Source organism: Somniosus microcephalus, chromosome 10 (genome assembly GCF_052327205.1).
Source record: "Somniosus microcephalus isolate GS21.2 chromosome 10, FLI_Smic_1.0, whole genome shotgun sequence".
Taxonomy (NCBI): domain Eukaryota; kingdom Metazoa; phylum Chordata; class Chondrichthyes; order Squaliformes; family Somniosidae; genus Somniosus; species Somniosus microcephalus.
Window position 1 is genome coordinate 227,758,409 of NC_140996.1, and position 20,454 is coordinate 227,778,862.

The 20,454-nt window shown below is 47.3% G+C and overlaps 1 protein-coding gene across 3 annotated transcripts in view; it reads left to right on the top strand.

Annotated features, from left to right (window-relative positions):
• Positions 1-19,908, top strand: part of LOC147112130 (52 kDa repressor of the inhibitor of the protein kinase-like) — a 67,863-nt gene extending 47,955 nt beyond the window's left edge. For 2 of the 3 annotated variants that reach the window (XM_085999703.1, XM_085999704.1), the window contains exons 5-6: positions 941-4,563; positions 18,974-19,908. In XM_085999703.1, coding sequence (XP_085855829.1) covers positions 941-4,563; positions 18,974-19,081 — 3,731 coding nt within the window. In that variant the 3' untranslated portion in view covers positions 19,082-19,908. Of the gene's footprint in view, positions 1-940; positions 12,061-18,973 lie in introns of those variants that run through there. The other variant, XM_085999705.1, reaches the window with a different exon arrangement.
• Positions 19,909-20,454: the final 546 nt, after the last annotated feature.

Consider the following 20,454-nt stretch of genomic DNA (forward strand, 5'->3'; position numbering starts at 1 on the left):
TGTGCTCAAGCTCTCACTGATTCTAGGGTTTTTGCTTCTGGGTATCCATTCTATATGCTTATCACTCTTTGTTACCTCTCGACTTGAGTATTCCCATGCCTTCCTGGCCAGCCTCCCACATTCTACCCTCCGTAAACTTGAGGTCATCCAAAACTCTGCTGCCTGTGTCCTAACTCGCACCAAGTCCGGTTCACACATCACCCCTGTGCTCGCTGACCTACATTGGCTCCCGGTTAAGCAACGCCTCGATTTTAAAATTCTCATGCATGTTTTCAAATTCATCCATGGCCACGTCCCCCATCTCTGTAACCTCCTCCAGCCTCGCAACCCTCCGAGATATCTGCGCTCTTCTAATTCTGGCCTCTAGAGCATCCCCGATTTTAATTGCTCCACCATTGGTGGTCGTGCCTTCAGCTGCCAAGGCACCAAGTGAATATGTAAAAGTTAACCTGGAAAATTATTTGAAACTGTTAGAGTAAAACAAGGAATCAAAGGTTAAAACTACAGTAGTAATAGGCATATTTAGGACTGATATCAGGAAATTCTTCTCAAACAACAGCAACAAGCATTTATATAGCGCCTTTAATGTAGTAAAACGGCCCAAGGTGCTTCACAGGAGTGATTATCAAACAAAATTTGACACCGAGCCACATAAGGGGATATTAGGGCAGTTGAGAGGTAGGTTTTAAGGAGCATCTTAAAGGAGGATAGAGAGACGGAGAGGTTGAGGGAGGGAATTCCATAGCAGATATCTCGGAGGGTTGGAGGAGGTTACAGAGATGGGGAGGGGCGAGGCCACAGAGGGATTTGGAAACGCATGTTGAGAATTTTAAAATTGAGATAGATTCTAAGAGTTTGTAGAATTGTCTTGTAGTTCTATATTAATGTATTATTAAACTTTCACAATAGGTTCATAACCTATTTTTTAAAATCTTTTAAGCCGATGGTGATGTCTTGAGAGGTCTGCAGTGTAAGCAGGAGGCCATCAATGAATTAAACAAATCTGACCTGGAGGGAGCCACAGAAAGCCTTGAGGAATCCGCTCTTTTGGAAGAATCTTTGAACTTGACACCTGAAGAGAAAGGGAATAAAGAATTTCTTAAAGTTTTATTTGAAACTGTACTGCTGTTGGGGAGGCAAAACGTTCCCTTGGGAGGATCTGCCTCTGAAAATCTGAGCAACCTGTGCAATACACCTGATAACATTCACGCGCTGCTGGAGTTCAGAATGAATGCAGGTGACGAAATTCTTCGCAAGAGGTTTGAGACGACTGCCGTGAATGCAGTGTACTGCCCAAAGACCTTGCAAAAAGACCTGTTGGACATCTGTGAGATGTGCATACGGGAGGAGGTACTCCGAGAAGTACGCGACAGCAACTTCTTCTCGGTTGTGACCGACGAAGTGATCAACGTAGCAGGCGTCGACCACGTGTCCCTGTTGATTAGGTTTGTAGACGAGTCTGACTGTCTGCGGCAAGAGTTTGTCGGGTTCATACCGTGTGAGCTTGACGGCGAGTTTTTGGCGAGTCGGATCCACGAGACGCTTACAGAAAAGTGGGGCCTGAACATGTATTACTGTCGCGGGCAAGCGTATAACGGCTCGGGGACAATGTCTTATAAAAAGCGCGTTGTTGTGGCTAGCATTTTACAACAGTGCCCGAAGGCACTGTGCACTCCTTGTTCCTCCTACCCCCTAAACATATGGATAGCAAAGTCCAGCCTGATTTTCGGTATCAACATGGTGTTGAGCTTGATGGAGAACATTGTGTCGTTTTTTAGTTTGTCACCTCAGCTCCAAAAGGTTTTTGACGTCGGCATCGACAGCATCTATCAAACCAACGAGGAAAAGGCAAAGGAGCTAAAGAAGCTTTTTCAAATCAATTGGTACGAAAGACACGACACTTTCGAGATCTTGGCGGATCTTTACGAAGTGCTGGTGACCTGCTTGGACGAGATCAGCTACGATACGTGCGGCAGGTGGAATGCAGAGATCGCAACCCAGGCCAGCATGCTGTCCTGCACCATGAGAGATTTCGAAATAGTTGTCTCGCTTATGGTCCTGAAGAACGTCCTCTCCTACACCAGAGCCTTTGGTAAAAATCTCCAGGGTCACGCATCAGACACCTATTTTGCCTCGAGCACTTTGACCGCGGTCCTGCACTCGCTAAACGAAATGAGGGACAACATGGACGTGTACCATGAGTTCTGGTTAGAGGAAGCCACCAATTTGTCGTTCAAAATGGGGATTGACTTAAAGCTGCCATGGAGGTGCCGCAGGCAGCCTCAGGGTGAAGAGGTGTCTGAGGAGACTCCTGAAAATTACTACAAAGAAGCGATCACTGCGCCGTTTCTGGACCACATTATTTTAGAAATCAAAGACATGTTCTCCGAGCAGCAGTTAAAGGCCCTCAAGTGCCTGTCGTTGGTGCCTTCTGTCATGGCGCAGCTGAAATACAACACCGGGGAGGAAAACATGGCCGATTTATATAAAGACGATCTCCCAAATCCAGATACCCTTTCCGCAGAACTTCACTGTTGGAAGATAAAATGGAAGCATCGAAGCCGAGATGTCGAACTGCCCAGCACTGTTTTTGAAACGCTGCGCCATCCTGACATCAAGTTCTTTCCAAATGTGTACACTTTGCTGAAAATTGTCTCCAACCTGCCTATTATTAAGCTGGAAACCGACAAGTGTGAAATTGGACGGCGGCGACTCAAAGCGTATTTGAAGGTCACTCCAGTCGAGGAGAGGACGAGCAGTCTGGCACTGATCCATATCAATTACGATGCGAAACACGACTACGACATGATGGTCGATACCTATGCTAAGCTATACCCAGAGAAAATGCAGCTGCCCCATGTGACCGATTCAGACAATGTGGACGTAAACAATCACGATGGAAGCAGTATGGAAATTAACAACTTGGACCCAGATACTGGAACAGTGTATCAAGTAGACGGTGACTGCATGGAGGTGGCGAGCCACACAGGAGCTGAGGTGGTTTTGCATCACCCATCAGTGGGTGGTCTTTTGGAGGTCTGCCAGAATGCGGACAAGAATGTTATCGAAGTGACCCAGCATGCAGAGGGGAGCACCGTAGAACTGCAACAGCTTCCCGTGAGCAGCGCCTTGATTGTGACCCAGCATTCAGCCGAGCCCGGCGTGGAATTGCAAGACCACCCAGAAGGGGCTGAGGTCAGCCAGCAGCCAGTCGGAAGCAACGTGGAACTGCAGCACCACATAGAGGGAAGAGTGGTGGAGGTGATCCACCACCCAGAGGTGAATGGTGTAGAATTGCAACACCACTCGGTAGTGAATGGTGTGCAATTACAACACCATCCAGAAGGAGAAGTTATTGAGGTGAGCCATCACTCCGAGGTGGGAGCTGTGGTGTTGGAGGCCAGCGCCGTGGCGTTGCAGCACCATGTGCATGGGGGTGCTGTGGCATTGCAGCATCACCTGGAGGGAAGTTCTGTGGAACTACACTGTCCAGAGGGCGGCACTGTGGAGTTGCACCATCCGGAGACCAGTGCTGTGGAGTTGAGCCACACTACAGAAGAGAGCGCCATGGAGGTGGATCATTGTCCAGAACCCAGCACCACAGAGCTGCAGCAACATCCCGAGCCCGGTGCTGAAGAATTGCCACAACAGCACCACCACCCGGAGGCTGGCGCGGTGGAGATGCAGCACCAGCCTGTTGCTACAGAGATACAGCACCACCTGGGGCCTGGTGAGGTGGAGATACAGCACCACCCGGGGCCTGGTGAGGTGGAGATACAGCACCACCCGGGGCCTGGTGAGGTGGAGATACAGCACCACCCGGGGCCTGGTGAGGTGGAGATACAGCACCACCCGGGGCCTGGTGAGGTGGAGATACAGCACCACCCGGGGCCTGGTGAGGTGGAGATACAGCACCACCCGGGGCCTGGTGAGGTGGAGATACAGCACCACCCGGGGCCTGGTGAGGTGGAGATACAGCACCACCCGGGGCCTGGTGCCATGATAATCCAGCAACACCCAGAGCCTGTCACTACAGAGATACAGCACCATCCACAGCCTAGTGCCATGATAATCCAGCAACACCCAGAGCCTGTCACTACAGAGATACAGCACCATCCACAGCCTAGTGCCATGATAATCCAGCAACACCCGCAGCCTGGCGCTACAGAGATACAGAACCACCCGGAGCCTGGCGCCGTGGGCTTGCAGTGTCACCCAGAAGCTAGCACATCGGAGTTACAGCATCATCTGCAGTCCGAGACCGTGATGAAAGGCTGCCCAGAGGTGGGCACAGTGGCATTAGAGCAGCGTTCAGACGCAGTTGCTGCGGAATTGGGTCCCCACCTGGAATCGAGCGTCACGGAGGTGGAACAATGCCCCGAGGCTGGCGCAGTGGAGCTGGGGAACCGTCCAGAGGCAGTGGAGTTGCAGCACCGTCCAGAAGCAGGCGCCGTGGAAGTAGACAATGCGAGTGTGTGCAATCGGGATGTAAAGGGTGACAGGATAAAGATTTTGGAAGTCAAAAATTCAGAAGAAAGCAATTCAGAAATGAACATTTCTAGTGTAAGTAATGTAAATAGTTCTGAAGTAGCCGTACAATAAAATGATTCATTGTGCTACTTCGGGTATATTCATAACAGTCTATGTCTATATCTGTGACCAAGTCAACTTGGGCATGTTTAAATCTGAAGACTCCTGCATGGGGTTCTCCAAGATGTTCCTTAAGGGGGAAATAAATTCACATTTTGAAGTATTTCCATTCATTGTTTTATTTACTTCCACCCCCCTACCCGCCCTCACTCTCTTCACCCCTCCCCTTTGAGCACCGTGATCTCTTCCCGCTCATCTCCGATTACCTCTGATTCAAACATTCTTTGCTTTTTATTTTGGCCCAGGAAAATAATCTCGCCAAAGACACGTCCACATGTAAAACCTGCCCCATGACGCAGCCACATGTAAAACCTGCCCCATGATGCCTATTTAAAGGAGCGCTGTGCTTTTTTTTTAATGTAATATTAGCCGGTCGAAATTGCAAAAATTAAGATTAGAAAAAGTGGTGTGTAGGTAGATACGTACGTGTGAGCATTATACATGAGCAGCAAACAAGCTTGCAACATCCTTGCCTAGGTACATTTACTACTGGAGGTTGAATTTGCCTATCCTTAAGCCATTGACGTATGCTGTGCGATGGTTGTGTGACATTCCTTCGGTACATTCTATGAGCTCATATGGTGAATTACCTGATGGCCGTATAGATGTACTGGATACTGAACAAGGGGCCCCAAGGCCAATTGCAGGTAAACTGGTGTTAGTTTAGGAATTTTGCAAATCACCAGGTACTTGTAAAATTCTGGCTCCAGTCAATCAATCTGCAAAAACTTCCTCCTCCTGTCACATCGGGTTGAAAGGGCCAGCCTCAAAAACCTCTCCTCACTCCCGGGGGGTGATTTTTACTAGCAGCAGCGGGTGGGTAGCACTGACACTGACAGCATGGCGGGAAGCCGGCTCCAATCCGCTGACTTCTGCAGTGTCTGCCTGCCCCGTGCATCCAGAAAATCCGGCACTTGGACCACCTTTGGGGGAGGGAATGTCGCCAGTGCAAACTCTGGTTCTTTATTATAGTCTTCTCCTTACTTTCTCTCTTTCCCCCCCCCTCCCCACCCTTTCCTGGTCAATATGGCTCTGTACCGCAACAGTCATTGGAGGCCAATCAAGCTTGTTTAATGACATTTTGATTTTTTTTAACAATGTTTCCATCTATCCTTGGTCCAACTATTTGTTTGACAATAGCTTTCCTTGGACACCTTGAGCCCAGCCAGCCCTCCCTCACTGCATCCTGTCTCTGCCTCAGATACACAATGGTTAATGTAGTCGTGTCTGGCCTTTGTAGTCCATACTGCCAGGAAAATGGGGATCCGATACAGCCACACGCTGTTTGGTTAATGATAATTGGAAATGGCAGGCCTGTTGGAGATTCATGAATGGTTTCAGAAATTATCTTTTACTAAATTTCTCTCCCCCCCAACCACCACCAACCCCTCCACTCCTGATGGTATTGGCTCCTGCTGCTGTATATGTGCACTTATGCCTGACACCTTTCACTACCTGGCCAAGCGGCTACTCCTCCAACAGGAGCCTGGACAGGGAATGTTGACCAGCTCAGCTGACCCTGATCTTGTCGTCTTCCGTGTCTACACATGCGCTCAGCCAGCAGCAGAGAGCACCAGATCGTAACTGGGGGTGGGAACCTTGGCTAACTATCTTGCAAACACAGAACACCAGCTTAGTAAAGAAACTGGCTGTTACAGTGGCTTTTGGAACATGTACTTTTGTCTCCCAGACAATTTTTTTTTCAGTCCGCCCCAGTCCATGGTCGCCATCCTGACTAAGATGAGGAATGTTTACAAAATATAATTTTCATTTTTGATTTTAGGGCTAGGGGAAGTAAAGACTAAAGACGATAGATGTCAGTACTGAGACGTGAAACATTTTTCCTACTTTTGACAGGCTGTCTTGAACATCCAGTACTCTTAAAGCCATAATAGCTTTTCATAGATGCAGAATAAAATTTCCTCAATGCTTCTGCACCAACCTGCCTTAATCCGAATCTCAAAGGAGCACTCTCTAGTACAGCAGCCTCGGATTTTTCCACTTGCCATGCCAAACATTCTTATAGGCTCTGAGATGGCCAAATTGTGGGTAGGTTTGTGCAGTGGCCCTCGCATTTACTGAGAAATTGGGTTGAAACTGCCAATTGTCCTTGCACGTCGCTTACAGCCACCAGACAAAAAACTGGAAAAGTGGTGTGGTGCTGTAACATGCAGATGGGGAAAAGTCCCTGATCTGATCCATGTGGTCTGTGCTGAGTTAATTAATCAGCCATGGCAGCAGGGAGGGAAAACCTAATTGGCCCAGTCTCCGCTGGAAGGGATGCTGTATCCTGTGACGCTTGCTGAGGCGTGTGGGTGTAATCCCCATGATTTTAACAGCCTGCTAACAGTGGCCAGCAGGGCGAGATCATTCATGCCGCTGACTTCTGCGGACCTGCAACCTTGCATTAGTCCGATAGCAAAATACTGTCATTGCTGGAAATCCGAAATATCAACAGAAAATGCTGGGAAAAACTCAGCAGGCCAGGCAACATCTATTTCTCTCTCCACGGATGTTGCCTGGCCTGCTGAGTTTTTCCAGCATTTTCTGTTGTTATCCTGCATTAGTCACTGCTTCTGAAAGAGGAGGGAAGACTGAAAAAGGCATTATTCTGAGACGAATTGAAATCAGTGTCTTGGAGACAAAAGGACATACATGTTCGAATAACAACTGAACTCTCCAGTTTCCGTACTAAACTGGTGTTTGCGTTTGCAGGTTAACAGTCAATGAGGTCAAGTATGAGAAAGACCTATCCTTCTGATCCATCATGGCATCGAATTATTTTAGCTGTTAACTTAACCGCTTTACAGTAAAAGTGTGTTCTCAGTGACGGAACTTACCAATAACGTGCAGCAAGATAGATCAAGGCAACCCGGGAAAACATTAAAATATAAAATCAGCCCATTATTTGATTCGAAGGAATGAAACACTAATCTTGCATTTAAATCGTGCCATATCACATCTCAGGACATCCAAGAGCATACGGTTAATTACTTTTGAATTGCAGTCACTTAGGTGAATCTGGCAGCTGTTTTTTGCACACGGCAAGATCCCACATTACTGAGAAAATATCGAGAGAGAATTTCTTCATAGTTTGGGTTCAATTCCTCTTTTAATGTGCTGGTTGTACAGTGATTTGCGGTGACCAGGGAAGGGAGGAATCCACCGCTTACGCTGGGAGTTCTTGGCTCTGCACACTAGAGGGGAATAGAAAATGGCTGCATCTGCTGAAAGATTGATTAATCACTGGGCGAAGTGCTCACTGTCACTTCCTAGGTTAAATACATCTCGGCAAAGTTCAAATTGGGATTATACAGATAGGTACTCAGTACTGTTGTAGAACTAACTTCTTGCTGTCTGGGGGGGCAAAAAGCAAGAGCATTATTTGGGTGTCCGACATAGTTGGAGTTAAATTGAATGAGATTGTTTTCCAGAAAATGAGATGTCCTTTTTTTACTATTTGCTTTGTTCTATTTTCTTAAATTCTTCCATCCAGGGGCAAATTTTGCGTCTGATAACGATGCTCTCTCTTATTTTGATAGCGCACATTTAGTTGAAATGTCTTCTTTCCAATGTCTCAGGTGGTAAAAGCAGCGTGCACCTGAGCCACACACACCGGCCCAGGTTCCGCCCCTGGTCTGTGCAGAGTTGAGACTACAATTAGCTTCAGTGCCTGTGCCAGGATTTCTATTCACGATTGCTCTCCAGTAACTGGCTCTCCAGTAACTGCTGTATGTGCCGACGTAGCATGAGGACTCGGCTGTGATTCCTCCCCTTCTAGTCTTGTAGCCTTGCCTGTACTCAGCCACTGGCTGCACTCGAAGTGAAAAGTGACCACTTGGATGAGGGCTGCTGCTGCAGTCTGTGGAACTACATCCCAGCATGTGTCAGTACCTTAGGAGAGGAGAGAAAGGAAATGTTTCTGTTAGTGAAGTGAGTATTGGTGGCATCTACCATACAGGCCTGTGCAGTGACCTGCAATTACCCATATCTGGAGACACGCCCTCAGGAAACGATAGGAAAGCTGACCAGCAAAAGAGAGAATTTTGGGAGTATTTTTCCTATTATACCAGCATATGATTGAAGCAATCCCAGGAAAGGGCGGGGTCGCAATAATACTGGCTTCAAATAAAAACTGCAAATGCAGTGGGCCAAATTGTAAAGGTTAATGCTTTGAGCTGTTGCTGTTCCTCAGAGCTGGATATGGGGAGGGGAACTGACCAAAGTAAAGAGATGGGAGAACGGTGGAGGACAGGCATACGGGTGTACTGATTCCACGTACTTCTAGGGGCCCTTGTAGCCATTTCTCGTGTGTGAACATAGGCAGTCAGCGTCAGCAGCCCTTGCGACCGTCGTGGTTCAACCTAATCTGGACATCCCCGCTAGCGCCTGGATAGCACCTGGATAGCAATCGGGGGCAGGAAGCCTGGCTGATCCCTCTTTCCGCCCAAGCTTCAGGTTACTGCCCAGTCGAAAAGCAACTAGCTCCGAACGGAATGGAAATTAAGCCTGGGACCAAATACTGCATTGAGCGGTGCGCTTATGTACTAGGCCATTGGAGGGAGCTCTCTTCATGCTCCAAGTCGGCAGTCTTGACGATGATGCTGTCCACCAAGCTCTTTGAATTTAGCTTTTAAAGGGCTGGGTGGATTCTTCCAGCCTTCTCGTCCGATTTGCTGGCTTTGATTTACTGAGCTTGTTTCTTTTTGTATAAAATATTATCCCTGCATTTAGTGAAGTGATAATTTAACACACAGAAGGATCAGCATTTAATGTTTAAAGATATTGCTGTGTACAGCTTAATTGACCATTCACTTGTTACAATGAGTAGGTAATTTTTTTAATGCAATTAAGTTTTACGGACACTTGCTTTCCTAGTAATTGTGTAAGAAATCCATTTCTGTGAAATACGTTGACCCTGTGAAACTAATCTTGGGTATTTTGAATTACAGTTAAATGGCTTGTTATTTCATACTATCCTTTTTAATTTCTTTATTTTTTTAAAACGTCCATTTGTGAGTTCCTTTTTTTTGTAATGCTTTGTGTACTTGTCAAAAGATGTTTTGGATAAAATGGCACAGGTATAGCTCGCTTCTCCCCACCGGCCCCCCCCCCCCCCCCCAATGGCTAAGAGGTCAAGGCACCACCTCTGAGCCACGCAGGCTAGGAAGGTTCTCTCATGTCAGCTGTGGCCCAGTGGGTCGCACTCTTGCCTCTGAGCCAGAAGGATTGTGGGTCCTTAGTCCCACTCCAGAGACTTGAGCATGAAAATCTAGGCTGACACTCGAGTGCGTTACTGAGGGAGTGCTGCACTGTCGGAGGAGCCGTCTTTTGGATGAGACGTTAAACCGAGGGTCCCGTCTGCTCTCTCAGGTGCACGTAAAAGATCCCACGGCACCATTTCGAAGAAGAGCAGGGGAGTTCTCCCCAGTGTCGTGGCCAATATCCCTCAACCAAAATCACTATTAAAAAAAAAAACCAACAAAAAAAAACATGATCTGGTCATTATCACATTGCTGTTTGTGGGAGCTTGCTGTGTGCAAATTGGCTGCTGCGTTTCCTACATTACAACAGTGACTACACTTCAAAATGCACTTAATTGACTGGAAAGCGCTTTGGGACGTCCGGTGGTCGTGAAAGGCGCTGTAGAAATGCAACTCTTTTTTTTTCTCCGAGTTAGCTTGGCATAGCTAGGGCAAGGGAGCACTACAATCACCGCAGTGTCCCTCCCCCAGGTTAAGCAATGGGAAAGGTTTGGTCAAGGTTGCTGCTAGCCAGCAGCCCCTTGCTGGGCAAGGGGCGAGGACAGGATTGAACACGGGTGTCGTCGTGCTTCACAGTCGAATCGTCCTCTGACACGCACTGCCAAGGCACGTGCTGGAATGAAGGCCATTTGGGTGAGATACTGGAAAGAATGTTCGAATGATGTATAATTTGTCAGTTTCGGGACAAGGCATCATTTCTAACTTTGTGCGTGTAAATATAGCGGGGGGGGTGGTGGTTAGGTTCTTAGAATAAAGCTTCGATGATCTTTAGTAGCTAGCGGTGCAGTTCAGTGATTAGCTGCAACAAGGTAGTCATGTTCACTTCAAATAAGTGGTAAGGCTCTTGTGAGTTTTAATTTCAACAGAAAACGCTTAAAAGGGAAACTCCTGGCGGGGGAAAAAAGGCATGATAAAACTTCGCTGTAATGTTCTACCATCCTGGTGGTGGAAGTCCCCATACACGCACAAAAGGAGACCTTTCTTTCTCCAGCAGTCACTGTTCCATACTGAAAGCAGCCAATTGTAATCAGCATTTCACTTCATTTGTGCTGACGTCATTTAATCCCCTCGCACACTGCTGCTTCGGAGAACTGTTACACTGTCTCTTTCCCTCTTCTGTCTTCGTAAGTGTCAGCCGTGGTTCGGTGGGTAGCTCTCTCTCGACTCTGAGTCAGAAGGTTGTGGGTTCGTAGTCCCCACTCCAGAGACTTGAGCACAAAAATCTAGGCCGACACTCCAGTGCCGTACTGAGGGAGTGCTGCACTGTCGGAGGTGCCGTCTTTCAGATGAGTCGTTAAACCGAGGCCCTGTCTGCTCTCTCAGGTGGACGTAAAAGATCCCATGGCTGCTATTTTGACGAAGAGCAGGGGAGTTCTCTCCTGGTGTCCTGACCAATATTTATACCTCAATCAACATCACTAAAACCGATTATTTGGTCATTATCACATTGCTGTTTGTGTGCAGATTGTCTGCTGCATTTCCTACATTACAACAGTGACTACACTTCACAAAGTACTTCATTGGCTGTAAAGCGCTTTGGGACTGTCCGGTGGACGTGAAAGGCGCTATAGAAATGCAAGTCTTTCTTTTTGCTTTCTTCCCCCCACAACACGAGAAATAAAATGTACAGGCTATATTTTCAACTTGCAAAGCTTATTGAGAATGTCCTTTGCCCTGTAGTTTGTCTTTTTAAACGAAGTCTTGAGAAGCACTACAATAAGCAGTGCACACTAACAGCTCCTGGTGACGGTGATCATTTGCGTTGTTACTGATGTTTCCCTTTTGAATAGCCAGCAAAGTTCATCAGTTCTTCGCGCACCGTTCGGGCCACTTCTTGTAAGTGCTTCGCCTACAGGGCTTGTACTTCAATGCACCGCCGGGCCCTGAATTATAAAACATTGAGAGGAAACAAACCTCCCGCACTTGTTGAATCTTGTAACTTTTTTTCATGAATTATGAAAGAACCTTGTCAGAATTGTTACCTTTTGTGGTACGTGAATGCAATGGAATAAGTCACATTTCCGTGTTCTTGTTTTATGTTCGGTGTTGCAAAAACTCCTGCTAATTTGGCTTATTTCTGCAGTCTAGACGTTGCAGACATTTTGTGTGTATCTGTATTTTACAATAAATTGAAAACTTAGAAGAGTGACTGTTGTTTTCTTTTCAAAAATCCACCCCCCCCTTTTCTCCCCTCCTGTCCTAAGGACCTTGAGTCTGGGTAGAGTTCCACTGTTTCTAGTATCTTGTCCAAAAGGCCTTTCCTCATTTGTGAGCCAGTGCACTTGAGTGGCAACGGGCTGGCGGATCTGACACACTTTACCCAGGCCTGCTAAAGCCAATAGTAGCACGACGCGATACTACCTCTCCCGACCCATTCCTTGCCTCTGATTTGTCACGCTGCTTGTCAGACAGCGAGTAGTGGATGAGCTGAAATGTCCTCCAATTAATTATTGGGAAGACGGAAGCCATTGTCTTCGGTCCCTGCAACTAACTCAATACCATAGCCACCAACTCCAACATTCCCCCCCCACCCCCCTTTCTCTCCCAGCCCTCCTACCTCTTCCTGGCTACTGTCGAAGGCTGAGTCAGACTGTTTGCAACTTCGCCGTCCTATTTGACCCTGAGCTGAGCTTCTAACCATCTCCATCACCAAGACCACCTACTCATACCTCTGTAACATCACCCATCTCCACCCCTCCCTCAGCCCATCTGCTGCTGAAACCCACATTCATGTCTTTGTCACCTCCAGACTCGACTATTCCACCGCTCTCCTGGCCGACCTCCCATCTTCCACCCTCAGCAAACTTGAGCTCACCCAAAACTCTGCTGCCCCGTATCCTAGCTCGCACCAAGTCCCGTTCACCCATCACCTCTAAATTGACTCCTGGTCCGGCAACGCCTTGATTTTAAAATTCTCATCCTTGTTTTCAAATTCCTCCATGGCCTCGCCCCCCCTTCCTATCTCTAACCTCCTCCAGCCCTACAATCCTCCGAGAGCTCTGCGCTCCTGAAATTCTAACCTCTTGCGCCCTTGGTTCTGGAATTCCCTCCCTAAACCTCTGCCTCTGCTTCGACCTCCTTTAAGTCGCTCCTTAAAGCCTACATCTTTTACAAGCTTTTGGTCATCTGCCCTAGTATCTGTAACTCTGTGCCAAATTGTTTCTGATTAACTCCTGTGATGTGCCTTGGGATGTTTTACTACATTTAAAGGTGCTATATAAATGCAAGTTGTTGTTGTACACTTGTTCCCCTGGTGGTGATCAGCTATCTGCACAGGTCAGAGATCAAACTTGGGAACTTCTTCAGTATCTATGGGACTGTAACCCAGTAAGCGTCAATATCTTCGGTAAGAGGAGATAAGACCATGAAACCAATGCATTCCCCGCAAGATTTGCTGGATGGGGTGCAAATTATTTTGGATAAAATACTGCTTTCTGGCTGATTTATGCTGTATTCCTGGGACACTGAGGGCCGCTATAATCTCCCCATCGCTTCCAAACTGAGATTGGCTAACAGCGCAAGCCAGGGAGCAAACTTCATACCTTTTATGGTCTGCGTGGTTCAGCTACCCATTGATAAAATCCCTGAGCCACCGGGGAGCGAGTCTATTTGATGAGGGCTTCCAAAGTGTAATCTGATCATCCAAAGTAGGCTTAAAACCAACTGTATTCCCCAATTGGCTATTATAATCAGGTTTTCATTTGAATAAAATCAACGATGCATTTAGGCAGAGTATTAAGAGTGATGGAAGAAAGATTTAATCTCCGGTCTCTTGGCCCTGGTCCTCCCCTGCTATTTTCCTGACTTCTGAAGGTGAATTTCTAATAATTCTTGACAGCTGTGTGGGCAGGAATCGTAGAATCTTGTAGCACTGAAGGAGGCCATTCGGCCCATTGTCTCTTTGAAAGAGCTATCCAATTTGTCCCATTCCCCTGCTCTTTCCCCCTTGGCCCTGCAAAATCGGATTGGTTAGTCTCAACCCAGGTGACTGTAAGGCCTTAATTTGTCACAATATTATCTCCCCATGGCTGCTGCATGTTTTCTTTACTGATGTATGCAGTTGTTATGTCTTTGTTAAACCCAGAGTGAGCAGCAAGATGGCAGCCAACTGGCAGCAGGACCTGGGTGCAACAGATGTGAGCCAGACTGGCATATTGGGGCCTGGGTTGGCATGTGGCGGTTAGCTTTTGACTTCTCCAAAAAGGAAGCCACTCTTAATATGTCAGAACTGTCAGCTGTGGCTCAGTGGGTAGCGCTCTCTCGCCTCCAAGTCAGAAGGTCGTAGGTCCAAGTCCCACTCCAGAGACTTGAGCAGAAAAATCTAAGCTGGCATTCCAGTGCAGTACTGAGGGAGTGCTGCATTGTCAGAGGTGCCATCTTTCAGATGAGACGTTAAACCGAGGCCCCGTCTGCTCTCTCAGTGGACGTAAAAGATCCCGTGGCACTCTTTCGAAGAAGAGCAAGGGAGTTCTCCCCGGTGTCCTGAGGCCAATATTTCTCCCTCAACCAATATCTAAAACAGATTATCTGGTCATTATCACATTGCTGTTTGTGGGAGCATACTGTGCGCAAATTGGCTGCTGTGTTTCCTACATTACAACAGTGACTACACTTCACAAAGTACTTCATTGGCTGTAAAGCGCTTTGGGGCGTCCTGCGGTCATGCAAGGCGCTGTATAAATAAACATAGACATAGAAGATAGGAGCAGGAGTAGGCCATTCGGCCCCTCGAGCCTGTTCCGTCATTTAATGAGATCATGGCTGATCATCCAAATTCAGTACCCTGTCCCTGCTTTCTCCCCATATCCCTTGATCCCTTTAGCCTTAAGAAATATATCCAACTCCTTCTTGAATATATTTAATGAATTGGCCTCAACTGCCTTCTGTGGTAGAGAATTCCACAGGTTCACCACTCTCTGGGCGAAGAAATTCCTCCTCATCTCAGTCCTAAATGGCTTACCCCTTATCCTTAGACTGTGACCCCTGGTTCTGGACTCCCCGCCATCGGGAACATCCTTCCTGCATCTAGTCTGTCTAGTCCTAGAATTTTATTAGCTTCAACGAGATCCCCTCTCATTCCTCCAAACTCTAGCGAACCCAAGCCCAATCGCTCTTCATATGTCACTCCCGCCATCCCAGGTATCAGTCCGGTGAATCCTCGCTGCACTCCCATTCAAGTCTTTCTTTTATTTGCTTAGTCAAGCTATTGAGTGTTGGCAGGCTATTCTATGCATTTACTGGGAAGCTAGATAAGCACATGAGGGAAAAAGGAGTAGAAGGGTATGCTGGTCGGGTGAGATGAAGAGGATTGGGAGGAGGCTTGTGTGGAGCATAAATGCCGGCGTGGACCAGTTGGGCCGCATGGCCTGTTTCTTTGCTGTAGACTTGATGCAATTCTATCACGGAGAGCATCACAGCCGAAGCTTTTATTTTTCCTCATCTGACGCCCACATGCAGGAGTTTTTGGGTGGCAATAGGGACCGCTCAGCGATTCGTATGCTCCTTAGCCCAAGGTGCACGAAGGCAAATGGCATTACTCAGCTGCTGCACCAGCGAACGTGGGCAGCCTCGACCAAGGATCGAACCTATACCATCTGGTTTATCCGGCTTAGATACCGCAGTAGGCAGTACCTTCACAAGTTTAAGCCATCGGGGCAGCTGGTGGAATTTGTGACGCTTAAATGGGCCTTGGGCGTCCAGCTGCTCCCTCGTGCTCGGCTTGCAATGTAAAGCCGTACAGCACTACACATGGATTAATAGCCTAAGCCTACAGTTACCACTGGGTCTAGAGGTCAGCGTTAACAATCTGCGCGGCAGTTTATTTTTTCCCCATTGATGTTTCCAGGACCATCTCTCTCGTGCAAAGCCTTGTTACGAGCAGATCAAAGGAAGACATGACATCAAAGCTGACAGGTAAATGGAAAGAATTCATTCATGAAAGGACCCAAGCTTACTCTGACAGACTTGGAAAGAAGACTTTTAGTAAACACATTGCTGGAATCAAATCTGAATGGCCTTCAAATGGAAAAAAAAAGAGGCTGAAACACTTAGCATTCTACCTATGCTGTAAAGATTTAATTTATTTGTTTTGGACGCTGTAAGTCTACATTTCCTCCCCTCCATTCTTTTTTAAGATTTCTTTTGTCAAAATCATTAAATGACATAGTGGTAAAGAAAGAACTTGCATTTCACAACCTCAGGACATCCCAGAGTTCTCTTACAGCCAATTAATTACTTTTGAAGCTTGGTCACGGTCTTAATGTAGAGAAATGCAGCAGCTAGTCTGCAAGCAGCAATGAGACAAACGACCAATTAAACTGTTTTTTAGTGATGTTGGTTCAGGGATAAAGATTGGCCAGGAAACCGGGGAGAACTCCCCTGCTCGTCTTCGAATAGCGGCCGTGGGATCCTTCACGTCCATCAGGGAGGGCAGACGGGGCCTCGGCTTAACGTCTGGTCCGAAAGACGGCACCTCCGACAGTGCGGCTCTCCCTCAGCTCCGCTTCCTCTTTCATACCAAATGTTTTCCCTCTCAACACCTCTTAAAGCCCAGTCTGCAGGATTTTAAAACCAATAGGCAACACCCAACTATTACTTCCTGGCTTATCTCATCTGCTCTTCAATCTTGGTGATTCCATTCACCTATGTTTGTCAATAAAAAAAGTAAGGGGGCGATTTTCTGAAGTCGGAGGAGGCGGGTTTGGAGGCGGGAAAATCAGATTCAAAGAGGTCGGGTTCGGAACCCGCCTCTGTGGGATTTTGCCGGTGCTGGTTTTGGAGGTCGGGAAACGCTCCCGCCTCCAGCTGGCCATTGTGCTATTTAACATCCTTAAATACTTATTAAGGGCCTCTCTAAGCCTATTATGAGAGGCCCTCGTGAATTTCCCAGCATTTCGGCATGATCCACGCACCTCCTAAACCACGCCAGGTAAACCTGGCGGGTTGACTCCTGGGTGGCCTCCTCACTGCTGCAGGTCTAACAAGACATCGTTTATTGCAGCAAGGATTACTTGCAGGTGCCAGATCTTGGCTTTAAAAGGTCTCTGAGCACTTTTAGAAGGCCTTCCGAAGTCGGAGGTGCTGCAGCTTGACTCCATCAACTGTGGGACCTCCTTGGAAGACCCTCTCCCCGCTTGCAATGAGCGCTTCCCCAAAGGAGGCATCTACAAGCAGCATGGGAACCATTCGTTTTCTTTCTACATGGACCTCAGATGAGGAGGAGGATCTGGAGGAGGAGGAGGAGGTCAGAGCCCAGGATGCAAGGGATGAACTTATCATGGCCAGATTTGCATAGGTTGCCCAAGTTGGCACATGTCCTTGGCTCCATCCTAGGACATAATTGACAATGGACATGACTCTCTGGCCTCCTTTCACTCAGGCCACCAACCAGACATCGCAAGTATGGTGGAGCCCGCAATGTGGAGTTGCCTAAGGCGAAAGAACAGATGGCATAACGCCAACATTTTGGCTTCAAATCATTTTAATGCTTTCCAACAGGGATGGCATTTCATCAATACACAGAAACAGTCTCCCAATCTGCACACAGATCTGGAGGTTATATCCCTTGCCAGCTGTACCCACACAGCCTTGGTTTCTTTGGCAGGCCTCTTCCCCCTCAAACAACATTTGTAATGCCTCATCTGAGAGCCTGGGGTAGGCCCTTGCCTTGGAATTGGACATAGGTTTCTCAAAAGATGTTGGAGGTGGTGCAGGAGATGCAGAAATGCTGTGGAATGAGCCAAGGGAGCAAGAAGCCATAAAATCAGACTGGAAAAGTGCTGTCAACAGAGGCGCGTTTCAGTCCCAAATAACAAGTGGACGATCATGGGAAAATCGCAACATTTTGAAACCTATCAGAGGAGGCGAGTTTCAAACCCACCCAAACTGAAACCCGCCTCCATTTCGCCTCCAGTGGGAAAATCGCTCCCTGTTTGACTGGCAATGTTTTTCCAGAGTTGATAATAATGTAGTCAGTAGTTTAGGGCTTTCGAAAAACCATTTGAAATAGATTACTAGAGGCTACCAGGGCTTGATGGGAAACACTACAAGCCCATGTTTATGTGCCAGCCAGCCAGCCACCCTCGCCTCTGAGTCAGAAGGTTGTGGGTTCAAGTCCCACTCCAGAGACTTGAGCACAAAAATCTAGGCTGACACTCCCAGTGCAGTACTGAGGGAGTGCCGCACCGTCGGGGGTGCCGTCTCTCGGATGAGACGTTAAACTGAGGCCCCGTCTGCTCTCTCAAATGGATGTAAAAGATCCCATGACGCTATTTTGAAGAAGAGCAGGGGGAGTTCTCCCTGATTTCCTGACCAATATTTATCCCTCAACCAACATCACTAAAAACAGATGATCTGGTCATTATCTCATTGCGGTTTGTGGGACCTTGCTGTGCGCAAATTGGCTGCCACGTTTCCAACATTAAAGAAAGAAAAAACTTGCATTTCTATAGCTCCTTTCCTGACTCGAGGGCATCCCAAAGCGCTTTACAGCCAATGAAGTACTTTTGAAGTGTGGTCACTGTTGTAATGTGGGAAACGCTGCAGCCAACTTGCGCACAGCAAGCTCCCACAAACAGCAATGTGATAATGATCAGATCATCTGTTTTAGTGATGTTGGTTGAGGGATAAATATTGGCCCCAGGACACTGTGGAGAACTCCCCCCTGCTCTTCTACAAAATAGTGCCCTGGGATCTTTTAACTGAGAGGGAAGACGGGGCCTCAGTTCAACATCTCATCCAAAAGAGGATGAGACTATACTTCAAAAGTACTTCGTTGGCTGTAAAGCACTTTGGGACGTCCTGAGGTCATGAAAGGCGCTGTAGAAATGCGAGTCTGTTTAGATGAACTGTATCCTGTCAGCTGTGTTCATTGTTGCTCGAATACTGTAGTTGCTAAAAATTGCAATCCTACTACCACCACTTGCTAATAGCCAGCATCATTCACCTGCACCAGAGGAAAGGGAGAAAATTGGAAGTGAAAATAGCAGAGGAAAGTTTTACATACATGTGTGTATTTTTTTTGTTGATAAGTTTGTGAAACACATTCTTTTTCCTCCAAGGTTATATCACCGAGCCAGATTCTTGATCGAGTAATTTCACAGCTGCGCGGAGATCTCCAGTGTCTAGCCCAAGTGGCCATTCTTCATAAGAACATAAGAAGAACATAAGAATTAGGAGCGGGAGTCGGCCATTTGGCCCCTCAAGCCTGCTCCGCCATTCAATAAGATCGTAGCTGATCTTCGACCTCAACTCCACTTTCCCGCCCGATCTCCATATCCCTCGATTCTCCTAGAGTCCAAAAATCTATCCATCTCTGTCTTGAATATACTCGGCGAGACCATGCAGACACTGCGACAACGGATGAACGGACACCGCACAACAATCGCCAGGCAGGAGTGTTCCCTCCCAGTCGGGGAACACTTCAGCAGTCAAGGACATTCAGCCTCCGATCTTCGGATAAGCATTCTCCAAGGCGGCCTGCGAGACACACGACAACGCAAAATCGTCGAGCAGAAACTGATAGCCAAGTTCCGCACTCATGAGGACGGCCTCAACCGGGATCTTGGGTTCATGTCACGCTACATGTAACCCCACCTGACGTAGGGTCATCCAGACTTGAGTCGTCGTTGGCTTGTTCTCTCTACACAGATGCGGCCGGACCTGCTGTGATTTCCAGCAAAAAAATGTTTTTTGTCTGTTTATTGTTTTTCATACAGACCCCAGCATCTGCAACATTTGACCCCTTGTGACCCCACCTCATTGTTCTTTGATGTAATGTTTTCCTGACTGACCTGTTTGGACACCATTCACACCTTTGATTGCTGTGATTATCTCTGCCGAGGTGTGACAAAGGGCAGTTAGAAAGATTACCTGTAATCATCTGGCAGTATTCTCTGACTATATATGCTGTGTCTATATGCATCTCTCCACTTCACCTGACGAAGGAGCAGCGCTCCGAAAGCTTGTGATTTCAAATAAAGCTGTTGGACTATAACCTGGTGTTGTGTGACTTCTTACATTTGTCCACCCCAGTCCAACACCGGCATCTCCACACCTTGAATATACTCAATTACTCAGCATCCACAGCCCTCTGGGGTAGAGAATTCCAAAGATTCACCACCCTCTGAGTGAAGAAATTCTTCCTCATCTTAACTTAACTGGACCAGCCACATAAACACTGTGGCAACGAGAGCAGGTCAGAGGCTAGGTATTCTGCGGCGAGTGTCTCACCTCCTGACTCCCCAAAGCCTTTCCACCATCTACAAAGCACAAGTAAGGAGTGTGATGGAATACTCTTGAGTTATAGAGCGTACCTACACATGTTATATCAAAAGAAAGCTTATGATTATCGAAACCTCATAAGCGTATTTACTTTTTGCTCAGACAAATATTGTTCAGGCAGTATACAAAAGCCTTCAAAAACCTTCAAAATTCCACTCATTATCCACTCATTAGCATTGAGTGACGTGAAGGTTGATCAATCCTGTGACGTGATGATTGACCAATCCTACAGTTCAGTCACCTGATGGTTGACCAATCG